Below are 19,893 nucleotides of genomic sequence, written 5' to 3'. Positions count from 1 at the left end.
GACTACTGTTACGTAAGATGGACTTTCCCCATGCAATCATGTTCATGCATTGATTTAGAGCTGCACCTAACAAATATTTTCAGTTAATGATGAATCTGCATATTCTTATCTTTATTATTAGCTAAGAAAAGAAGAAAATTGTGAAAAATGCCAGTCACAATTTGCAAATGTCATCATATTGCTTCCGTTCCCCAGTCAACAGACCAAAACACTTTAATTAATGGCTGGTTTTGGTCTTCTCATGAGATTTGTTGACAAAAAAATAGATCACCAGACCTAACCTTTTCCACTTTTTAAATGCTTTTTATTGTGTTGCATGTTGTAAATACTGAGCATATACTATGACATATGCATAAACGCCGATCTTGTTAAAAGCGGAGCAGGTCCAGACTTTGCTTTTAGTTTGTGATAAGCAGATTCCTAACAAATCCTTGCTTCTTGTAAATTTGGAGCCAGTTCCAAATCAGTACACAATTCCATTGGCAGCAGCGCCACTCTTTGTAGCCAAAAATATTTTTACCCTTACAAAGACAAATAAAACATCACTCACACGTTACACATCACAGTGATAAACCTCAGGAAAACAGATGTTCATTTAAATTTCTGCCGTTGATTTACAACTAAAGTTGGCAGGGCTTTACAAATGAACAAATATAAGAAGACAGGATTTACAATATCAGTAATAAAAGCTGTAGAATGGGCTGCCTGTGCGGATTTAACAAGTTCTCGTGAAGAAGGGTCATCCAAAACTACAAATTCCAATGAAGTTGGGACATTGTGTAAAACGTGAATAAAAACAGAATACATTGATTCTCAAGTCCTTTTCAAGCTATATTCAATTGAATCTACTACAAAGACAAGATGAACTTTGTTTTTTTTGCAAATATTCACTCATTTTGAATTTGATGCCTGCAACACATTCCAAAAAAGCTGGGACAGGTGCAGCAAAAGACTGGGAAAGTTTAGGAATGCTCAATAAACACCTGTTTGGAACACAGTCGTGATTATAAAACAGTCCTTTTGGGGATTTTGCTGCCTTTTTTAAAGATTGTTGCAGCCCTAAATGCCTGCTTTTGTGGGAGCTTTTGTAAAAACTATACTTATATACAAGTTGCAATGTCTTTTGTATTTCTTTTGCCATTAAGTTGCGAGAGACAGTGAAAATTGCAAAAATAAATTGCAAAAATAAAAAGGAAACATAGGGGTGCATAAAACTACTCTGGGAAAAGTTGGCCTAGTGAAAATGGCTGTTGGATTTAAGACAAAAAATAATAATTAATAATTAGTGCTGTCAAATGATTAAAATATGTCATAGTTAACTCGCAATTAATCACAGTTAATCACAGATTTTATCTATTCTAAATGTCCCTTGATTTATTTTTGTCTCATTATTTTTTTCTCATTTTAATGCTGTTATCAACATGGAAATGTGGATTGGCTTGTTTTGTGCAAATGTTTTTTTTATTAAACAACAACAGCATATACCATCTATTGTAGTGTTCAATTTCACACGTAACATTCTCACTTGGAGCAAATAATCTCTCACACAGTGTAACACTGTCCATCAGTAAAAGGGTAAAAAAAATACTTTGACCATCAAGTGGTATTTCAGACTGGACGTGCTGCGATGATAGCTCAGTTCACAAAGACAAATCCCACAGATCACTCTGGTCAGTGGAATCATTTGGCAACTTTTAAAAAGTAAACTTTCCATTCAGAATCTTGTTGGCATCCATTTTGGCATCTTGCATTTGCCATCCACTTGAAACGTAATGTCACTACTCTTTGGCCGGCTCACAAGCTCCAACAAGTGTGTGTGTGTTTTGTTTCCGGTCTAGCTAGATCCGGTTGGTGTTGAAGTTTTTCTAACATTACTAGTTGTTGCAACAGCATGTGTAAAAAATCTACAAAGTTTGCTAGGCCAAAAAGAACGTTAATCTTGCAAGAAAAAATTGACGCCAATGAAATGGATTTGTGTTAACGCAATTAATAACGCATTTAACTGACAGCACTATTAATAATTAATAGTGAATATATTAAATTTGAACATGTCTGTCAGTGACTTGTTGATCTTTACATTGTTAGTTAATTTTCTATCCTGGCCTGGCACACACATTCATACGGTTTGATAAAGTACTTATTGGATTTCAACTTATCATTGCACTTACAACAACGACCATAGCTATCCTCAATTTATTTTAGTCAATCGTGTCGTCTCACCTCCCTTTTGTGTGTGTGCGTGCGTCCGACAAAAATCTTTTCGTTTGATGGTGGCCATGATGTTGTGGCCCTCATCCCCACAGGGTTTGGGAAAAGTTTGATTTTCCAGCTTGCTCCGTTAGTGGTGAAGGAGTTAGCTAAGGCTAACGCTAGCGATGCTAAGCCGACGTCACGACCGAACGTTAGCGATTTGTTATGGCAGATCCAGAGTGGTTCTGGGCAGTTCCAATAGTTTTAAACTTCAACAGACTACCCGCCTTCAAGGAAGTTAACACTTGGCAATGGAGAGTGGCCAGACTCTCTGTACAAATGAAATGTACCAGAGTCTGGTGGTGGTGGGACCAGGCTGGTCCAAACTTGTCTCACTTTGAAAATGTAGCGCAAAATACAACACAACAACAGACCCTAGACTATTGAGCAACTAAAGTAGTTCCAAGCAAGAATGGGAAAGAATTCCAACTATAAAGCTTCAACAATTAGTGTCCTCAGTTCCTAAACGTTTCTTGAGTGTTATTAAAAGAAAAGGTGATGTAACGCAGTCTCATAGCAGGCCATAATGGCCACCTATGAGAGCTACTCCAACCTGAGGAGTTGGCCTTTGAAGATCCTCAAAATTATGAGCTTTCTGTCCTACTCTGCTCCACTGATGTGCTTTGATAAGCCAGTCTCTGATGTCCTCCAAGGCACATCATTGCACAACTGCCCCATCCTGCTGGGTGGTGCTAAACTTTCTCACCACGCCCTCGAATTACATCACCCAGGCTTGCTGTCATGTTTCACATCATGCCTTTGAACTTGTTCTGCTATAGGCCAAGAAGTGGGGCAGAGCATCTTGCATAAAGTGTCATTTTGCTTGAACAAAAGATGGAGAGTATACTGTAAGAATGTGTATTCTTTTTAAATATCAGACTTAAGTAAAGGCACATTGTTGTTTATGGAATATCCCTCCGATGCATGTTCCTCCATGTGGAACCAAAGCGGTGCTTAACCTCACAGTTGTGACTCTCCAACACTAGCGTCTCTCTCTTTCCTTTTGCAGGAGCATGCAGGCCCGCCTCCGCACCAGCTGTGAGATGCAAAGCTTCCCTTAATGTAAAAGCATTTTGCTGTCTTTGAGAATACACTGTCTGTGCTATTCACTGAAAGGAAAGATTGAGAGATACAGAGAAGAGAGAAGGTGATAAGTAGCGGAAAAAAAGATGGAGGCAGAGGCGGAGAACAGAGAGACACGCTGAAAGTAGAGGAAGACAGGAAACATGACAGGGAGCTGGAGCAAAGGAAGAAATGGCAAAAGGAGGGTGGGAGAGAAGCAAAGGAGAAATAAAAAATAGAAAAACGGACAGCCTGCCATAGCCGATGTGTGAATGACAGAGTGGCATTCAGGTGCCAGGGGTCATACATATGCAAACTGTTCATTTGTAGTTGCTGCCAGGACTGTTGTTCAGCAGAGCTCTTGAATAGTGTCGCCTGACCACCGGGACACATCACACAATCAGATTAAGCAGCCCTGAAGTCACATGCAGGACAATCAACAGCTGCCATGTGCAGCACCAGCGCTGACTTACAGTATCTGTTTTTAATCCCTGTCTGCTATAACAGGCTCTTGTCTGTCTGTAAGAGATCTGGGTTTTAGGGACTCAGATATATGTCAGATGAGCTTTGGTTTTAATGCGGCACCGATTCTCCCTCTTGACATTTTCCATTTGAGTGGCTCAGTCTGTATTCAGCAGCAAAATATGTATAATGCTCTATCTTCAGCATCATGCATCAGACTACCCCACCACCTTTTCAGTATAGTTTCAGCGTTGGTTCATGCTTCACACGCCACATCTCTCTCTGTCTCTCTCTCTCTCTCTCTTCTCATCTCATTGTGTGCAACTGAGACGAATATTTAAGCAGAACCATTTCAGTTTCTGTTAGTCATTGGTCTGTTCACATTTTCAGCAAAGACCTGCAGTTTAGCGAGCACGTTATCATTCAGTTTGAATTCACCAAGTGTCGAGGGGCGGGCCCTTAATACATCGACTGACTTTGTTGCCATTCAAAGCGGTCTGATATTTCCTTTAATTATTGATTCGTAATGAGGCCAGCAGGAATCAGGGGCTCATACATAAATTATTTTTCACAATTTTCTAGTTTGATTCCGCTATCGCGCGGTATTCATTTAGATGAAACTGGTCATTTGCAGGAGTGATAATCAAAACGTCTTTATTTTCTCTGCCACCGGAAACAAAGTTGTGGTGTTGGGTAAATGGCCTTCAGTGTCCAGGCTACCATAAAGAGGCTTTCTTGTGCTTGCCTGCCTTTCTTTCTCTCTCTCCTCTCTCTCTCTCTCTGTGTTTCTCTATCTCTCTCGCTGCCCTGCTCTCAGATCAGACTGCGCTCCAGCCATGCAATTGGGCAGCGAGCTGTAAACGGGAGCTCTACACTGATCCAAGTGGCAATCACCTTCCTTCAGGCCCACGCCCCCTTCCTGCCTCTTTCCCCTTCACCCAGCCTTTTTTTTTTCTCTCTCTCGTTGGCGTACTGAAATCTTGACCCCCCACAAAAAGAGGATGAAAAATGTTGTGGGAATGTCTCCCTCTGTGGAAGATGGACCGCTAAGTATGTCCCTTGCTCATCGTGAGCTTGACACACACAGACCCTTTTTGTGGCTGTGTGGAGTGTGGCCCCCTCTTCCCTCCTCTGCTTCTCATCCACACCCCAGAGTCTCCCATTCAGCCCAGGCCTGGCTGGGGGGAAGTTGAAGCTCTTTTGTAGTGGGGGATTCTTAGAGGAGGCTGTCAAGGCCGCCACTGTGTAGGCCTTTATTTCCCCAGAGAAGAGAAGAGAAGAGGGGCGAAACGATTGAGGGAAAGGGCAAGAAGAGGGAGGGAGGGTGTACCAAAAGAGAGTTTGGACACAGAAGGCCTTGTTAACGGGCACCCTCAAAGAGGGAGAGGATGAGATCGAGAAAGAAACAGGGAAAAGGCAAAGTAAAAGCAAAAATGGATCTAGCAAAAAGCCAAAAAAACTTTCCCTCAGTTACGTCACCGCTGTTATTCCCATCCTTCTCCTCCTCTCTTTTCCTCTCCTCCTCCCTATCCATTCCCTCCATCTCTCCCTATGTTAGCTCACTCTTCAGCTCAATAACAAGCTTTTGCCCTCCCCCTTACCCTTCCTCGTCCCCTTCTCACCCTCCGCCTTTACTTTACACACATTCCATTAACTAGGAGACCAGGCTAAGAGAGATGTCTGGGGTCGGAGCGATCATTATCATCACCTCTTTCTGCTACACTCTGAGTTATAGCCCGCCGTACAGGAAACAGACATTTAAATCATAATCAATAGAGCAATAGCAATGCTGAGAAGCATAGCTAAAGGAAATCATTGCTGTGGCTCAGGAGGAAACCGAGACGCTCAGTGCAGACTGAGAAAGGCGTGCACGTTTATTGATAAAATACCGTCAAGCCGCAGAATACATTATGTGGCATCACGCTCAATGCTGGCTTTTTGGGGAAAATAAACTTTCTTTCTTTGATATTCAGGCACAATGATTGTGGCTGGTCTGTGAAAATGTGTGGAATTGGAAAGGTGTTGGATTTGTAGTGATCTCCTGGTCTCTACTGCTCTTGAATTGCTTCCGGCACGTTGGCTGAACCTCAAACACTGCAGAGAAGAGACGCTGTCATGCTGTATACATTAACTGAGCCTCTGGTCATGTTAAAGTGACAAGGGTGTCTTAGTTTCTTGTAGGGGAAGCCGCATTACATACACAAAGTTTTGTCCGGCAAGGACGATGCAAGGTAACAGGTGCGAGTCCGACCTGACCTGGTTGCGACCAGACCACAGCCGCCGCTGCTACTCCACCTGAGATCAGGACTGAATCTCTGGACTCTGTGCTGCCACACGGAGAAAATACCAGGTCTTCATACAGCAGAAGTGAAACACATCACGGCCAAGGAAGAGCAGCTTTGAGACACAATACAAAAACACACCATTTAATCAGTCAGGCCAAATTACAGTTCTCACATGCAGAGAAAGAGCACAGAATCACTGTTATTAACATATACAGTTTGTTTGTGGTGAATAAGGAACTATCATACAAATTTTATGTCCAACTGAGCTGACATGTAGAAAGGATAGATTCCATTTATGAATATCTTTCTTTCAAGCGTTGAGACAATTTGAGTTATTTGTTGGCATGACCTTTTGCAACTGATATAACCAGTTCTCTCTCTTAAAGGTTCCCTGACATGAAAATTTCACTTTAGGAGGTTTTTTAACATTAATGTGTTCCCCCAGCCTGCCTATGGTCCCCCAGTGGCTAGACATGGTGATAGGTGTAAACCTAACCCTGGGTATCCTGCTCTGCCTTTGAGAAAATGAAAGCTCAGATGGTCCAATCTGGAATCTTGCCCCTTATGAGGTCATAAGGAGCAAGGTTATCTCCCCTTTCTCTGCTTTGCCTGCCTAGAGAATGAATTTGGCCCTCTCATGAGAGACACGCATCATGGCTTTCAAATGAGCAAAGTGGCAGTTGGTCAAGGCAACATCCCCAGTCTACTCCTCCTCAAAAGTTACAGACTCAGAAATGGCACGTCCTAAAGAAAGCTCATTGTGGGACTGGCTCTAGTGGCTGTAATTCTGCACCAAGGCGACTTCAAGAGACTTCAAATATGGTATTAGGGACCACTAAGGCCTAGATAAAAGTGTCCAAAGAGCACCATGTCATGGGACCTTTAACAGATTAGTGCAAATGCATTAGCCTTAGCTGGGAAATTCGCAGTCTGAGCACAATGTGTGTGATGGTTGGGCACCACACACACTAAATAGTTTCCTAAAAATAGATAACAGAACTTATTAAATATATTTTGGATTTGGCATTCACAATTCAAGGTTTGACTTGAAGATGAGTTATAGTATTTCTTTTCACCAGTGTAGTTTAACTTCAGGGCATTTCTCTGTTTCCTTATGTGCCTATTTCTTTTGTCTAAACAAAATGCTTTAAACTGAACCAATTGGAGCTTGATATACAAAACAATGTATTTTTTTTAAGGGAAAAGGCACTCAGCAAACCATATACAACATTGGTGTTCAGCCTGAAGGTGTAAAGCTTGGGCTTCGCCTCAGTTACTGCAACTGAATTGAAAACAAACATCCCGCATTTCATCTACAGTTTGTTCCAGAACTCACAACGGGCAACATTAATGCTGTAATGTCACAGAGAAAATTAAATCTGCACAAACTGATTTGTATGCACTTCACTTTAAAAGTATCAGATCAACTAAAACTAGTTAATGATTATTTTATGTTTGTTGAATTAACTCCACAGTGTACTGTAATTGTGTCTGCTGTTTGTGCCAAACTTAATTGGTCAGATAATTTAAAAGAGAATTTGCATATCGATTTGGACACAGGCAGCTAACATAGATGGATGCAATGTGATTACAGGGTTTAGAATTAAATGCTTATTGTAAAGCGGCACCTAGTGTGTAATAAAAATCTCAAGTGATTGTCAGGTTGAGTAGCGCAGTCAAGCACATAACCAGCCTGACCAAGTAGTTCAGAAGCACTGAGCTGCAGCCCAGAATCCCAAGGTCTTGTGTAGGAGTGAGCTGTGAACAGATCACGGTTTGTGTGCAGCCAAAGCCCACGCACGGCTGATGAGACGGGATCATCTGCTGCTGTAGATCTAGAAATCTATAACCCAATCCCTGATGAGTAAGGAGGTTTGAAATGCAGATAACTCAAGCCAGAGACAAAGGGAAAGTATATGTGTGTTTATTGAAACAGTCCGTTCCTCTACCTTATTCTAGTAAAGTAGAGTGAGGTCACGCGTAGCTGACAGATGTAAAGAAATAGCTAGAAAACTAAAAAGACCAAAACACCTCCAGAGCACAAACCTAAAAAGTCAAATGTAAAAATAGAAATAACCATGCATAAAAACAATTACTTTGCTATCTTAATTGCTTTCCAAAGAAAATACTCCCTGTCACCTTTCCAATTAAAACATAACCAGCAGCTATATTAGATGTATTTTTAAATGGTGCCTGCAGCATGTCTTGTTGTCTGAGATATTGGATTCAACCTCTACATTTTAATGACGGGTTTCATTTATAGATGCAGAGGAATCACCACAGCTGAACAAAAAAATCACAAAAATATGCTTTATTCTGGCAGCTGGGGATCCAACTCTAATGCTTTACATTTTTGTCATTTAGTAATTTGCTAATATTACAATGCCAAATGGATAATGTTTGCTATATATTTTCAATTAGGCTAACAGTTGCACGGAATCTCTTTTTCATGCCGGTCTCCTGACATTTCCTAACCCATCTGACATACACTTGGGGAAGTGTGAACCATTTCGCAAATGAGGGTTATTCTGGGAGAGTCATGTCTCCTCTCTCTCTCCATGGCACCCGGGAGAAGGTTGTAAAAGCTGTTGTCCTTAAGTTATGAAGGAACACAAGGAGAGCTGCAAGAGGAAAAGAACAAGCTCCTCCCCCCCCCCCCCCCCCCCTCTCTCTCTCTCTCTCTGTCTCTATCGCTCTGTGTTTCTGTTCCTCTGCCTGTCTCTTTCACTCTCTCTCTCTCTCTCTCTCGCTCTTTCTCTCTGCATGTGCTCTTCTGCTCTGTCATCCTCAGGGATGCGTCTGAAGGAGACCATCTGTTGATCCATTTGTCTCCTGCTTTGCTTCCTGTGCCACTGCTTCTCTCCTATCGATGATCAGGCCTGGCCTTTCCCCTGCCCACCCTCTTTGTTCCTGCCAACAGGCACTCAGGACGAGGCGGGTGTGCTGTTGGGGGTTGGGCAAGAGGCTGTGCCCTCTGCTGCCTCTGATTCAAACAAAGAGAGAAAACAGGCATTGGCGGACATGCTTCCTTTTGGAGGCCAGCTGCTTTCTAATCAGTCTTTATCTAAAGTGAGCATCGCTTTGCTGACCCGAGTCAAGAAACACAGATTTATTTTTTTATTTTTTCGTTGTTGATATCAAAACTTTCCCCCCTTAGGACTTACACCCATGAGAGCTTATCATTATATGGAGGCATAGACCATGAAATAGATGTCAGAAACAATGCTGTGATGCTGAAGGACCATCACTGGAGGCCTGCGAGCATTCACCACTAACACATTTATTGCTTGTGAAGTGTTGCCACTAAAAGGGGGGGGGATGGGGGGGGGGGTGTCTTGGTTTCCACCCACATCTCCTAGCTGTCACCTCGTATGCATGTTCAGGGGTTTGATGGACATTGAGTCTACGTTGGGACTTCAGGGATTGCTTGCCTTTGATCTTCTCCCACGACTCGATTACCCATCATTCAGCTGGCTGGGCTTAGGCCCTGGAGAGCAGCTGGGAGAGGGTGGTGTGTTAACACGAGCTCTGATGTACCCAAGAGAGACTCACTGTCCAACTCGAGACATAATATTGCAGATTACACAGACACGGAGTGAAATGTGCACGGTAGGGCTTGTTGTGAATGTTTAGACTGAAAGTATGTTGGACTTCAAAATGTGAGAGAGAGAATGGAAATATATCAGAGGAAGGTGGTATTTCTAATAGGATATATAATGAAGCTTCAGTCCATAACGAGGGGTTTTGCTGCATCAAAATGATTGTTAATCCTATTATCAAGTCTATTTCCCTCCGTCTGTGGTGTTTTCATAGATTTCTAAGGTTTTCATCAGGACTGCTCAATATATCCGATGATGGGTGCTTACCTGGGGAGACATGCCATTGATTTTCCATAAGGTGCAGATGACATGTGGTCACACACACTCCTATTTTACCAACAGCCGTGTCATCCAATAAGTCATGATTTCTGCGGCAAGCTGATTCTCCTGACAAAATCGGGGTGGGCTTAGTCACTGCGGATATCCTTTTATGCTGCTGGTGCAAATGAAAAATAGAAATCTGTGGCACACTGCACGTGCAACTTACAAACTACCTATTTTTTTTGTTTGTTGGTCATGTGCAAATTTCACTACACATAACATTGTAATTTACACACACGTCCGCCCTGGCTGACTTTTTAATATCTTAATATCTGTGTATGTGTTGCAGGCTTTCTAAGTACGGGGGACCAGGCTGCTAAAGGGAACTACGGGCTCCTGGACCAGATCCAGGCTTTAAGGTGGATCAGCGAGAACATTGGCTTCTTCGGAGGAGACTCCAACCGCATCACTGTGTTTGGTTCTGGGATCGGAGCATCCTGCGTCAGCCTGCTCACCCTCTCCCACCACTCTGAAGGTACGGTACAGCAGAGACGAGGGGGGTGGGTGACACAGCGGTGGAGCTCATACCTGCTGGTGTGTAGGCTGCTCGATATCAGAAAGTGGTGATGCAGCTAGAGAGTTATTGAGTAATGTATTCTACTGTACTGCACAGCATAACGAATGCTTTAAGAAGCAGGTGTTTGCATTTAAATGATTGTGATGTTCATTACCATCCGGAAATTGAAACTCCACGGCAGATTTCAGACCACATGTGGGTCTTGATGTACTTTGCTAGTATCCCTCTCCATGTCAGAAATAGACATATAGGTATAATGTGTTTTTGTAAGCAAGATAAAAAGGGAAGTGTTGTACCAGGGAGATCTTTTTAGTGGCATGTTAAATGGCACACACAAACATGTTGTCTTTGTAAGCAATGTTGTTTATCTGCTGCCTTCCGTAGTGCTACTTCATGATGATTTATTGCCCACGTTGGCAATGTCTTTAATACTGAATACAACACGTGTATGCTCAACCTGGACATGCAAAAAACATCCCTCATACTCATGCTCCTCTAATGCATCATGGAATTAAGATGGAGCTCTACTGCTCATATGGTAACTTCTTGCAGAAAATGCTTTGGCTTATTTGAATTGACTGTGCTTTTTGAGCTCAGTCCATGAATTGCAACCAGCAGAGGCGCATAGACACAGCATCATCCTTAACCTGGGATTAAGACAGTCAGACACATATTCTGTTTTGTGTACAGTACATGACAGGCCATCAGGATATTGAGGTGTTGTCGTGTAGCAGTGTTTATGTTTATTTGTTACATTGTTTATGTGGTGGTAATATTCCAAATGAGAAATCTTTATATTCAACCCCGCTCTCGCAGTTTGCTTGTTAACATGTTAATAAGCCAAAAGCATGCTGCTTTGGACATGCATGGTTGGAAATGTAACAGGGGGATTTTATTGTACATTACATACAAGTAAATTGCATTAAAGAAAGCACTCTTGCATGAGATAAAGGATTGGTTTAAAAAAATATATACTTTTTGTCAGGAAACTATTTAGTGTGTGTGGTGCCCAACCACCACACACATTGTGCTCAGACTGCAAATTTCACAGCTAAGGCTGATGCATTTGCACTGCCCAGAATTGAATGTCTTGGCATGTGCACATGTTCTCTCTCTCTCTCTCACACACACATACACGCTCACACACATTTCTCTGTCTTGTCACTAGGCAGAGTAGGATGTCTGTTTTGGATTTTCTGATTAGTAGACCGACATGCATTTGGAAGAGGTCATTTGAGCTTCTCTTTTTTGGTCCCCTATTACAGTGCCAGGGATTTGTGATGTGTTTTGCATTCTCCAATTTGCATTAAAGTGTTACTAATTGCCTTGATTTCCTCCGATGACTGATGACTGCTTTTGGATTGAATTTTTACCATAAATGCCTTTTTTTATTCATACTCCATAATGTTACGCTCCATGTAGCATGTTATTATACTGCCAGTGAAACTATCTCTTCTGCCTCCCCAGTAAATTGGATATTACCGGGTCTGTTTTTTCCCCTGAATGGAAATGTATGCCCCAATGAAAGGATAAAAAAAGAGCCAGCAAAACTTGAGGGATCCTAGAAAATTGAAACAGGAAGCCTTCTATCACGCTAGGACTCTTGCTGCGAATGTTACCAATGGCAATCAGATTTCACACAGTCTCTCTCGGAGCACAGATTGTTGTAATTATATAAAGTTTAGGACTGGAGTGGGCTGCAGGATGTGACAGGAAATCCAAGTAAAGAAATGTCTTTTTGCACCTGCTTTCACAGCCTCCGCTGTACTCTACCCTCCTCCTGTGCTCATCCTCCTCTTTCTATAGTCTTAGCTGTTGAGTTGAAAACTAGTAGGAGGTTCTTGTTGCCAAGACAACGCAATAAACAAGAAAGGAATCAAAGTGTTTGGATCAGCATAGCTGTGAAAATGGATGTAAACATCTATAATCAAATGAATTATACACTGTAGCAGGAACACACCTGGCTTTAGGTGGCCTCTAGTAATAGAGTTGTGTAATTATTTCCTATCCATGATAGCAGACTCAGAAAGAAAGTTTTGAATTGAGATTCCGACTTGAAATTAATTCACGAAACAAAGAATGTAAACAATGCATCATGGTACCTGATTTGGTTTTTTATTCCAACTCGGCTCGCAAATTAAAATTCCTAATCTATGCCTTGAAATAGAGGCAGTGGTGTCGCATTGAATGTGGCTTGTTTGAACTCAGGAGTAGCATAAATGCAGTATGCAGGATGTGATAACATGGCATAGGATTCCACATGTGTCTCACACACAAACATTTCCCTATACCTGCTGCTCGGATGCAAGGTAACGAGGCCCGGGTACAAAAGAAAAAGTAAATCAGTGATGGCACACTGTTTGCGAGCTCCCTGGTGTGTCGGTGTATTTAATGACAGTATTCCCACTCTTACTGCACACAGTCTGTCATTACTGCCTACAGTGCATAGACTTTCTATCTAACAGAGACTCCTTTTATGCCTGTTGGTGGCATAGTGACAACTTACTTCAGATGCTCCATGCTCCTCCTGAAGCCTATTTAATAAGCTGGATCGTCCTATATCATCCTAGCCCTCCGGCCTCTCTCTTTGATTGCCTGCTCCTTTGGCCTGGCCTTGGTAGCGTCTCCATGTGGGCGTGCCGAGGGCTCCAGTCAGAAGGTACATCCATCACCTCCCCCCTGCTGGCCTGCGTGGAGGCTGGCCTGGACGTAATCTCGTGAGGGCTGGATTTTTTAGACCCTGTCCCTGCCCTGCCTCCTCCATCTAATCTCCTCCTTACTGCACCCATCTGTCTCCCTCCCTTCACAGACAGTAAAAGCATGCAAGGGACACATGCTTTCTCTATGTGCCAGTGTGTCTCTCTCTATTTCCTTCTCTCTGGGTTTCTGGTCCCTAGTCTATAGTATGTGTGGTGTGTTGCTATTAATAATATGGCTGCCTTGTCTGCTATGTGGCACCAATCTAGCCGCACATCTGAGACTTTGGAAGCAGAATGGTCATTAAAAGCGCGGTCCCTCTCGGCAGGAGAGGGTTTTTGACCAGCTTATTAAATGTAGCTCAACAGTTGTGTTCCTACAGAGGAAAATCTCTGTCCCCATCTTCTCCTTTTTTCCGGCTTCAAACAGAAAATGGCTAAAGAAGTTCAGAAGCAAGGACATTAGCCAGTCCCATGTATTATATATCTGGCATTGCACAAGTACTAATTGAACATGCAGATTTGGCTTTGCCTTATCATCTAATGATCATTATAATATAAAAAGTAAGATGGCTCTTCTGCACATGAACAGAATACCAAGTGGCCAATGACTCAGATGCGTGTATTTCAATCAGGAGAGACATGTTTGCAGATATGCAAATTAGGTTTAATATACAGCTCAATGAAATGTACAAAGTCTTTGGCGATTAGACTCCATCGCTATATGAATATTTCATATATCTATATAGGGGTAGAGAACCATCAGACCCCCAGATGAAATCTAGACACTGGTGGTGGACCGAAGGAGATGGACCGAAGGAGAATCCGGTCAGCTGGAGTAGATGACTGGAACTGGAAGGGGAGGCGGAGGGTTGCACGCTTTGCCTGCAACGACATTGAATAGGGAGAAACAGATTTTTAAAAGCAGGGTTGTGACTCTGTGATTGGCCCTTGCCATTTGTGCATGATTCTGATTGGTTAGGCAGGAAGGTGAACGCCTCCACCAGCTGATTCTATTTAGGAAGAGAGCATTGATTAAATTAGGTCTTCCTGAAAGATTTACGCTGAGCTATATTTAAATCATGAGAGACTAGTTGCACATATGCGACAGTTATATACAGCAAAATAGTACATTAGGATAACAGCTGAATTGATTTAGGAGTACACTGATTAAAAGTTAGGTCGTACTGAAAGAATTTACGCTGAGCTACATTTGTACATAATCTCTGTCAATAAATCTGGTTTTCCCCTCACAACCTACAGAAAACATACTGTATATCTACACACATGTATCTTTATCAGTGTGCGTATCCCGGCTGTCCATGTTTGTGCAGGCTGGCGCGTGTATTCACAGAGTACACACATGAGGGAAGGGCTGGTTGTAGAGCCACTGAAGGTCATTTGGTTTCTTTTTTTTCCCCCTTCTCTTCCTGTAAGCAATCAGGATAAAAGCTCCACTTCTGAGGAGGTGCTCCCCTTTTAATGGAACGTCTTGGACATTAAAGACAGCTAGTGTGGAGGATCCTTCATGCCAATGTCAGCTCTCATTTTTATTAAGACTTCTGGGTTATTGAGGACCATAAATGTGCATGTTAAATGCTTGGGCTTTATTACAGCAGTGCAATGAGTACTAAGGCTTTTTAATGCAAGACACCACCTGGCAAACACTGAAACCCCTTGAACCATGAGTATTAAGAGGGCAGTGTGACAGGTACTCGGTTTTCAGCTGGGTAACAAGTTTTTGAATCCATTTAGTGTGAAGGATAGCAAAGAAGGTGATTAAGTGAAGGGATGCATCGTAGAACGTGTAGAAGTTGAGGATCAGACAGATTGATAAAATCAAATGGCGCGGGACATTTTTCTCAAATCACATCTGAAATAGTAACTTTATTAATGGCTGCTCTTCATCGTGAACTACTTGCTGTGAACTAAAATGTACCATACATGCAGTCTTGGAAAGGATGTCTCTTGGACATCACGGGATTGATGTATTACTGTTCAATTTCCTTCAGCTGATTGGGCGAGAAACTAGAGCTTCTGTTAGAGTGACTTGAGTGTGATGTCATGATTACAGTGAGGCACAAACTGCCGTGTCCTTTGTGTTCAAGCATGTGGAGTCAGTGAATCACCTGGAGGAAAAATGGCTGGCAAAAGAAGCTTTAAAAAAATAGACTAAAATGACCCACACTAGCTGAACTTGATAAAGCTAAAAGCTACTTAAGCAATCAAAAACTGAATATTTAGCTTGATTTATTTACTATCTAATATTTATCACAACTACTTTAGACGTTATCACTGAGTTTGCGCTGGTCTCAGTTTCTTTCTGTAGTAGTGAGTGTTTCTATCATAAGCTACACCCAGCAACAGCTTTGTTATTTCTGTTAAAACACCCTTTTCCCCCCACCATCACCCTCCAGACCCCTTCCTCTGTAGTGTCGACAAAACAAATACTTTATATAAAAGGGATACTGATACAGAGGCAAATAAAAGTAGAAGTAGAAGAAGTAAAGAATTATTATGAGAATGCATACATATTAAATCACGGGCTGAATATTTCATAATATGGACATGGAACCCAGATAAAATCCTATTTGCAAAACAAAAAGGTTTTTCTCATGTTAATCATATCAATTGCTTAATTAAATATAAAATGTGCTTCAATATCACATTAACTAGTTTTACACAATTGAGTAAAGATGCCCTACAAACAGTATTGGGGCTGATTCTGGAGGGGGTAACTAAAGTCGGGCTTCAAGGCGGCATTTCTTTTTTGAATGTAATTTGTGTCATATTTTCATTCTTGGGGAAGCTATTTAATGTCTTTTTATTTATTTAGTGTCTTTAATAATGTGAGTTTTATGAAGATCTTTTAGTAAGTTCCTTTCCTCCATAGTTTCAAACATACTATAGAAATACCATATTCAGTATATGAAATAGTTCTGTATATTCATACATAGTAGTTGAAATATAATTTGTGTGAGCACTATATGATGTTTAAAGCTACTGTGTTTGTGATATATGTGTAGCGCTAACATGTCTAGAGATGATTTTCCACTAATGATGAGTCCAGAGGTTTGTACTGTTATTCCCACTTTTCCAGAGTCAGAATCTAATTAATGCTGTAGGAAATACCTTTTTCATGTATTTGGTGTTATCTGAAGTCATGTCAAACAGCAACGTAACGCTGTCTTGGCGTGTCCATGGCATCAAATAACATAATCATGATCCCATATGCATCCAGGAATAGAGAGAAACTAAGCAAGTAAACTAAGAGGGGGTTCGGAAAGGCACCTTTTTGATAATCAATAAATAATGTTAGTAATTCTTTAAAGCAAAAATGGGCAAACATTAACTGGTTCCAAAGCAGCAAATGTGACTATTTGCTGGTTTTCTTCTGTGATAGTAAAGCGAATATCTTGTTGTCTGTTAGTTGGACAAAACAAGCAATGTGAATATGTCAACTTGGGTTTTGGGAAATTGTGTTGATATTTTTGACTATTTTCTGATTTCAGGGGCCTAAAATATCAATTGATAAACTGACAAATGAATCGATGATTAAAATAATTGTTGGTTGCAGCCCAAAACATGTGTCAGGCCTTCTTTATACATTACATCTGATATGAAGGGTTGACATATTCTTGACTCTTGTAATACTTATGTTTAAATTGCTTAATATTTAAATGCATTGTGAGTGACTCCATCTACATGACATCACATGGCAGGTTAGGGAACAGACCTCTTTGTAAGGTCTTGGCTGGGCCCTCTTGTGATTTCACCGCACAGATCCGTGCAAATGACTTCTGGGCTGTTTCTGGCATGTATTTACCTCGCGGACCTATGGAGGAAGGAAATAAGACTGACAACAAGGTTTATTGGACCTCGAATCAATCTGCCTCTGTCAATCTTGCTGATACAGTGCTGTTGTTGTGGGATTCAGAGCCTGCATTGCCATGAGCATCTAACCTCTGCTCTGACAATCATTTACCGTGTACATGCACGCTCCTAGTTGTCCTTAGAGGGAACAACACAAATACTGTTGTAGTGAGGCTACTGGGAATTGTGAGGATGTGTTGAGCTTTGAGAACTTGTGTACTCATTCATTGCTGTATCTTGAGATATCGACAGGTAATCCAAGGCTAATGTAAATGCTGCTCCAAATTACTCTATCTTGCAGAGTGGAGAATGAGGCCAGCAGGCCATACAGATGAAGAGTGTGTGAGCCTTACTCTACATCACTGCTTTAACTGTTATGTTACATCTGGCTGTGACCTTTGAAAATAACATGTGTGGGTTTTCTTACTGAAACGAGACCCATGGGAGGTCCCTGTGGAATGGCCTACAGGCCTGCACACCCCAACTCCATAATGCCCCTGTGCTGAGCTCTTGCCGCACAGATCTTGAGGTACGATCCATTCACACTCAGTGTTGACTTAATTTCTGTGGGCTCAGGCATCCTGTAGCAGCCTTCCATCTTTTGTGGTCTAGGCATCAAACAAAAGCACCTTGCATGAGCTGGAATGTGAATCGGAGTCACCGGGAAAGAAAGCTGCATAACCACATCCCTGGGATGTTATTCATAAACGATTCAGCACTATTGTTGTGCAAATACCTTGTGCTTGAGAAAAACCAGAGACAATTGTCCCTGTTGAATAGACCTTATTTCTGAGATGTCAAAGGCATTCAGCAACTCAACACTGTAAAGTTACCTGTGTGTTTGGGGCACCAGAATGCCTCCATCTCAAGGTTTGAATTGGCTGTTTGCTGGAGGATGTCTGTGCATCTCAGGGTGTGAAAAAGGCCTATGTGAGATGAGAGAATGGGGACGTGGCTTGTCAGGTGCCGTATTCTTCCACCTCGATTGACAAGAGCGATAATTAAACCAGGGGGATGCCATCTCTGCAGAGCAAGAATGCTTGTATTTATTTACGGTGACTACTCGGCTTTGTTGTCTGCCATATAGTGTGGCCGTCATTGTGTGCAAAAAGTAAACTGAGTTTAACAAGTGGCCTATGTGGCATTTTCCCATTGTTTCTTTGAGCGGCAGTGTCTTTGACTTTGGAAAGCACTTTATTTTTTACACAAAGATGCAAGATTATTCGCCGACTTAAAGGTATTGTTCTCTTTTGGACTTGTTAGAAATCGGAATTGGCCTAATTCAGGCAGCAAATAGGTTTTTTCTCTTCACTACTTCACTACGTTGCAAAACAAAAATGAAGCCAAATTGTATTGTGCAGAAGAAATAGGCAGGGCAGGGCCTCCTGTGATGTGGGAGAAGTGTTATTGGGCTAAAGATGACTCCACTGAGGTCCGATTGCCAGTTTGAGGTAACACTCTAGAAAATAATATCCCGTTGGGCTGTCCGTCAGAGTGAGGCAGTTTTACCTATCCCTTGCCAGAAGAGACTAGACAAATGAAGAATTGACAAATGGCCCAAAAACAGTGACAGCAGTTCATTCAGGTAGTCCAGTCATCAGTCTGTCTCTGCTTGCAGCAGGTAGTTGAGCCTATAAAGCATGGAGTTATAGGTGTTAAAGAGCCGAGCAGCAGGTCAGAAAAGAGCAGGGGATAATTGAGTACTTTAGTAAATCCATGCCTCCATCAACCAAGGTAATAGCTCAGAGCGTTGCATATACCAAGCCCCAGATCCACAGCCGTATATGAAGGGGCTTTGGCATATTGAGCGACGTGTGGCACACATTGGCTGTCTCAGCAATATTCTCCAAGACAATACAATGAGACCCATCTGGTGATGTATCGCTGAGATTACTTTTGGAATCTAATCGCAGCTGATGAACGAGGTGACTACAGAATATGTCATCTGTTGATGACCTGCAATCTCCAGCAAAGACGCTGGCAAGTCATTAGTTCAGGTAGATGCCATCTATGAATCATTCTTGATAAATCATTGTCAAGGGCACATTCATACACCTCCTAATAGACAGTGACAGTTGGATGTTGGATGGGGAACGGTGGCTGCATCTCCAGTCTGTTCCCCTGCATTCTTTATCCTGTTAGGCTTTAGATCAATTAAACCAATAGTTGCATCATATTGCTCCCAGACTGTCTTGTCTGTTTCCTCTCTTGATTGGTCTAATGACTTGGTGGAGGTCTCCCTCTGTCTGTCTGTCTGTCTGTCTGTCTGTCTGTCAGTTCCCTGCTCCCTCAACTCCACTGCCTTAATCTCTGAGGCATTTTCTTCAGTTCCTATTCCCTGTTCCTCACAGCAGTTTCTTTCTTTTTCCAGTACCCACCCTCCTGTCTCTTTCGTCTTCTCACCATGTCTCCCTCTCTCTGCCTCAGTCTTTCTCTCTCTGGCACCAGTGTAAAGCATCCATTATAGAGTGATGCATGGGTGTCTGTGTGAGTGGGAGAGAGGGACTTGGCACTCATCCTGCCCCACCTGCAGAGGAAGCACTGACAGCTGAGCACTAGGGGCTCATCTCTCCCCCTCCGCCTCCACCCATCTCCACGTCTCTACTGACCTCCCTCCTCCTCTCACACCTTCTCTATCTCCCTTTCTCTTTCACTCTCCCTTTATTCCCTGTTGTTCCACACATATTGGCCCAATTTCTGCCACCACTCACTAGATTTCCTTTTTCGCTATTTTCACATTTCATTATGTCTATCCATCTTTTCTTTTTTACACTGTCTGTTCTCTCTTTTTGTCTTCTTCACTGCACATGTTTGTTTCTTTTCTTTTT

General features: G+C 42.1%; 1 protein-coding gene across 2 annotated transcripts in view; it reads left to right on the top strand.

Moving 5' to 3' along the window:
* Positions 1-19,893, top strand: part of LOC116696624 (neuroligin-3) — a 132,148-nt gene that overhangs the window by 74,735 nt on the left and 37,520 nt on the right. For both annotated transcript variants that reach the window (XM_032527711.1, XM_032527712.1), the window contains one exon: positions 10,269-10,454. In XM_032527711.1, the coding sequence (XP_032383602.1) occupies positions 10,269-10,454 (186 nt within the window). The remainder of the gene's footprint in view (positions 1-10,268; positions 10,455-19,893) is intronic.

Source organism: Etheostoma spectabile, chromosome 10, assembly GCF_008692095.1.
Source record: "Etheostoma spectabile isolate EspeVRDwgs_2016 chromosome 10, UIUC_Espe_1.0, whole genome shotgun sequence".
Taxonomy (NCBI): domain Eukaryota; kingdom Metazoa; phylum Chordata; class Actinopteri; order Perciformes; family Percidae; genus Etheostoma; species Etheostoma spectabile.
The sequence above is the reverse complement of the archived record's forward strand: the minus strand, read 5'-3'. Positions and strand labels throughout refer to the sequence as shown.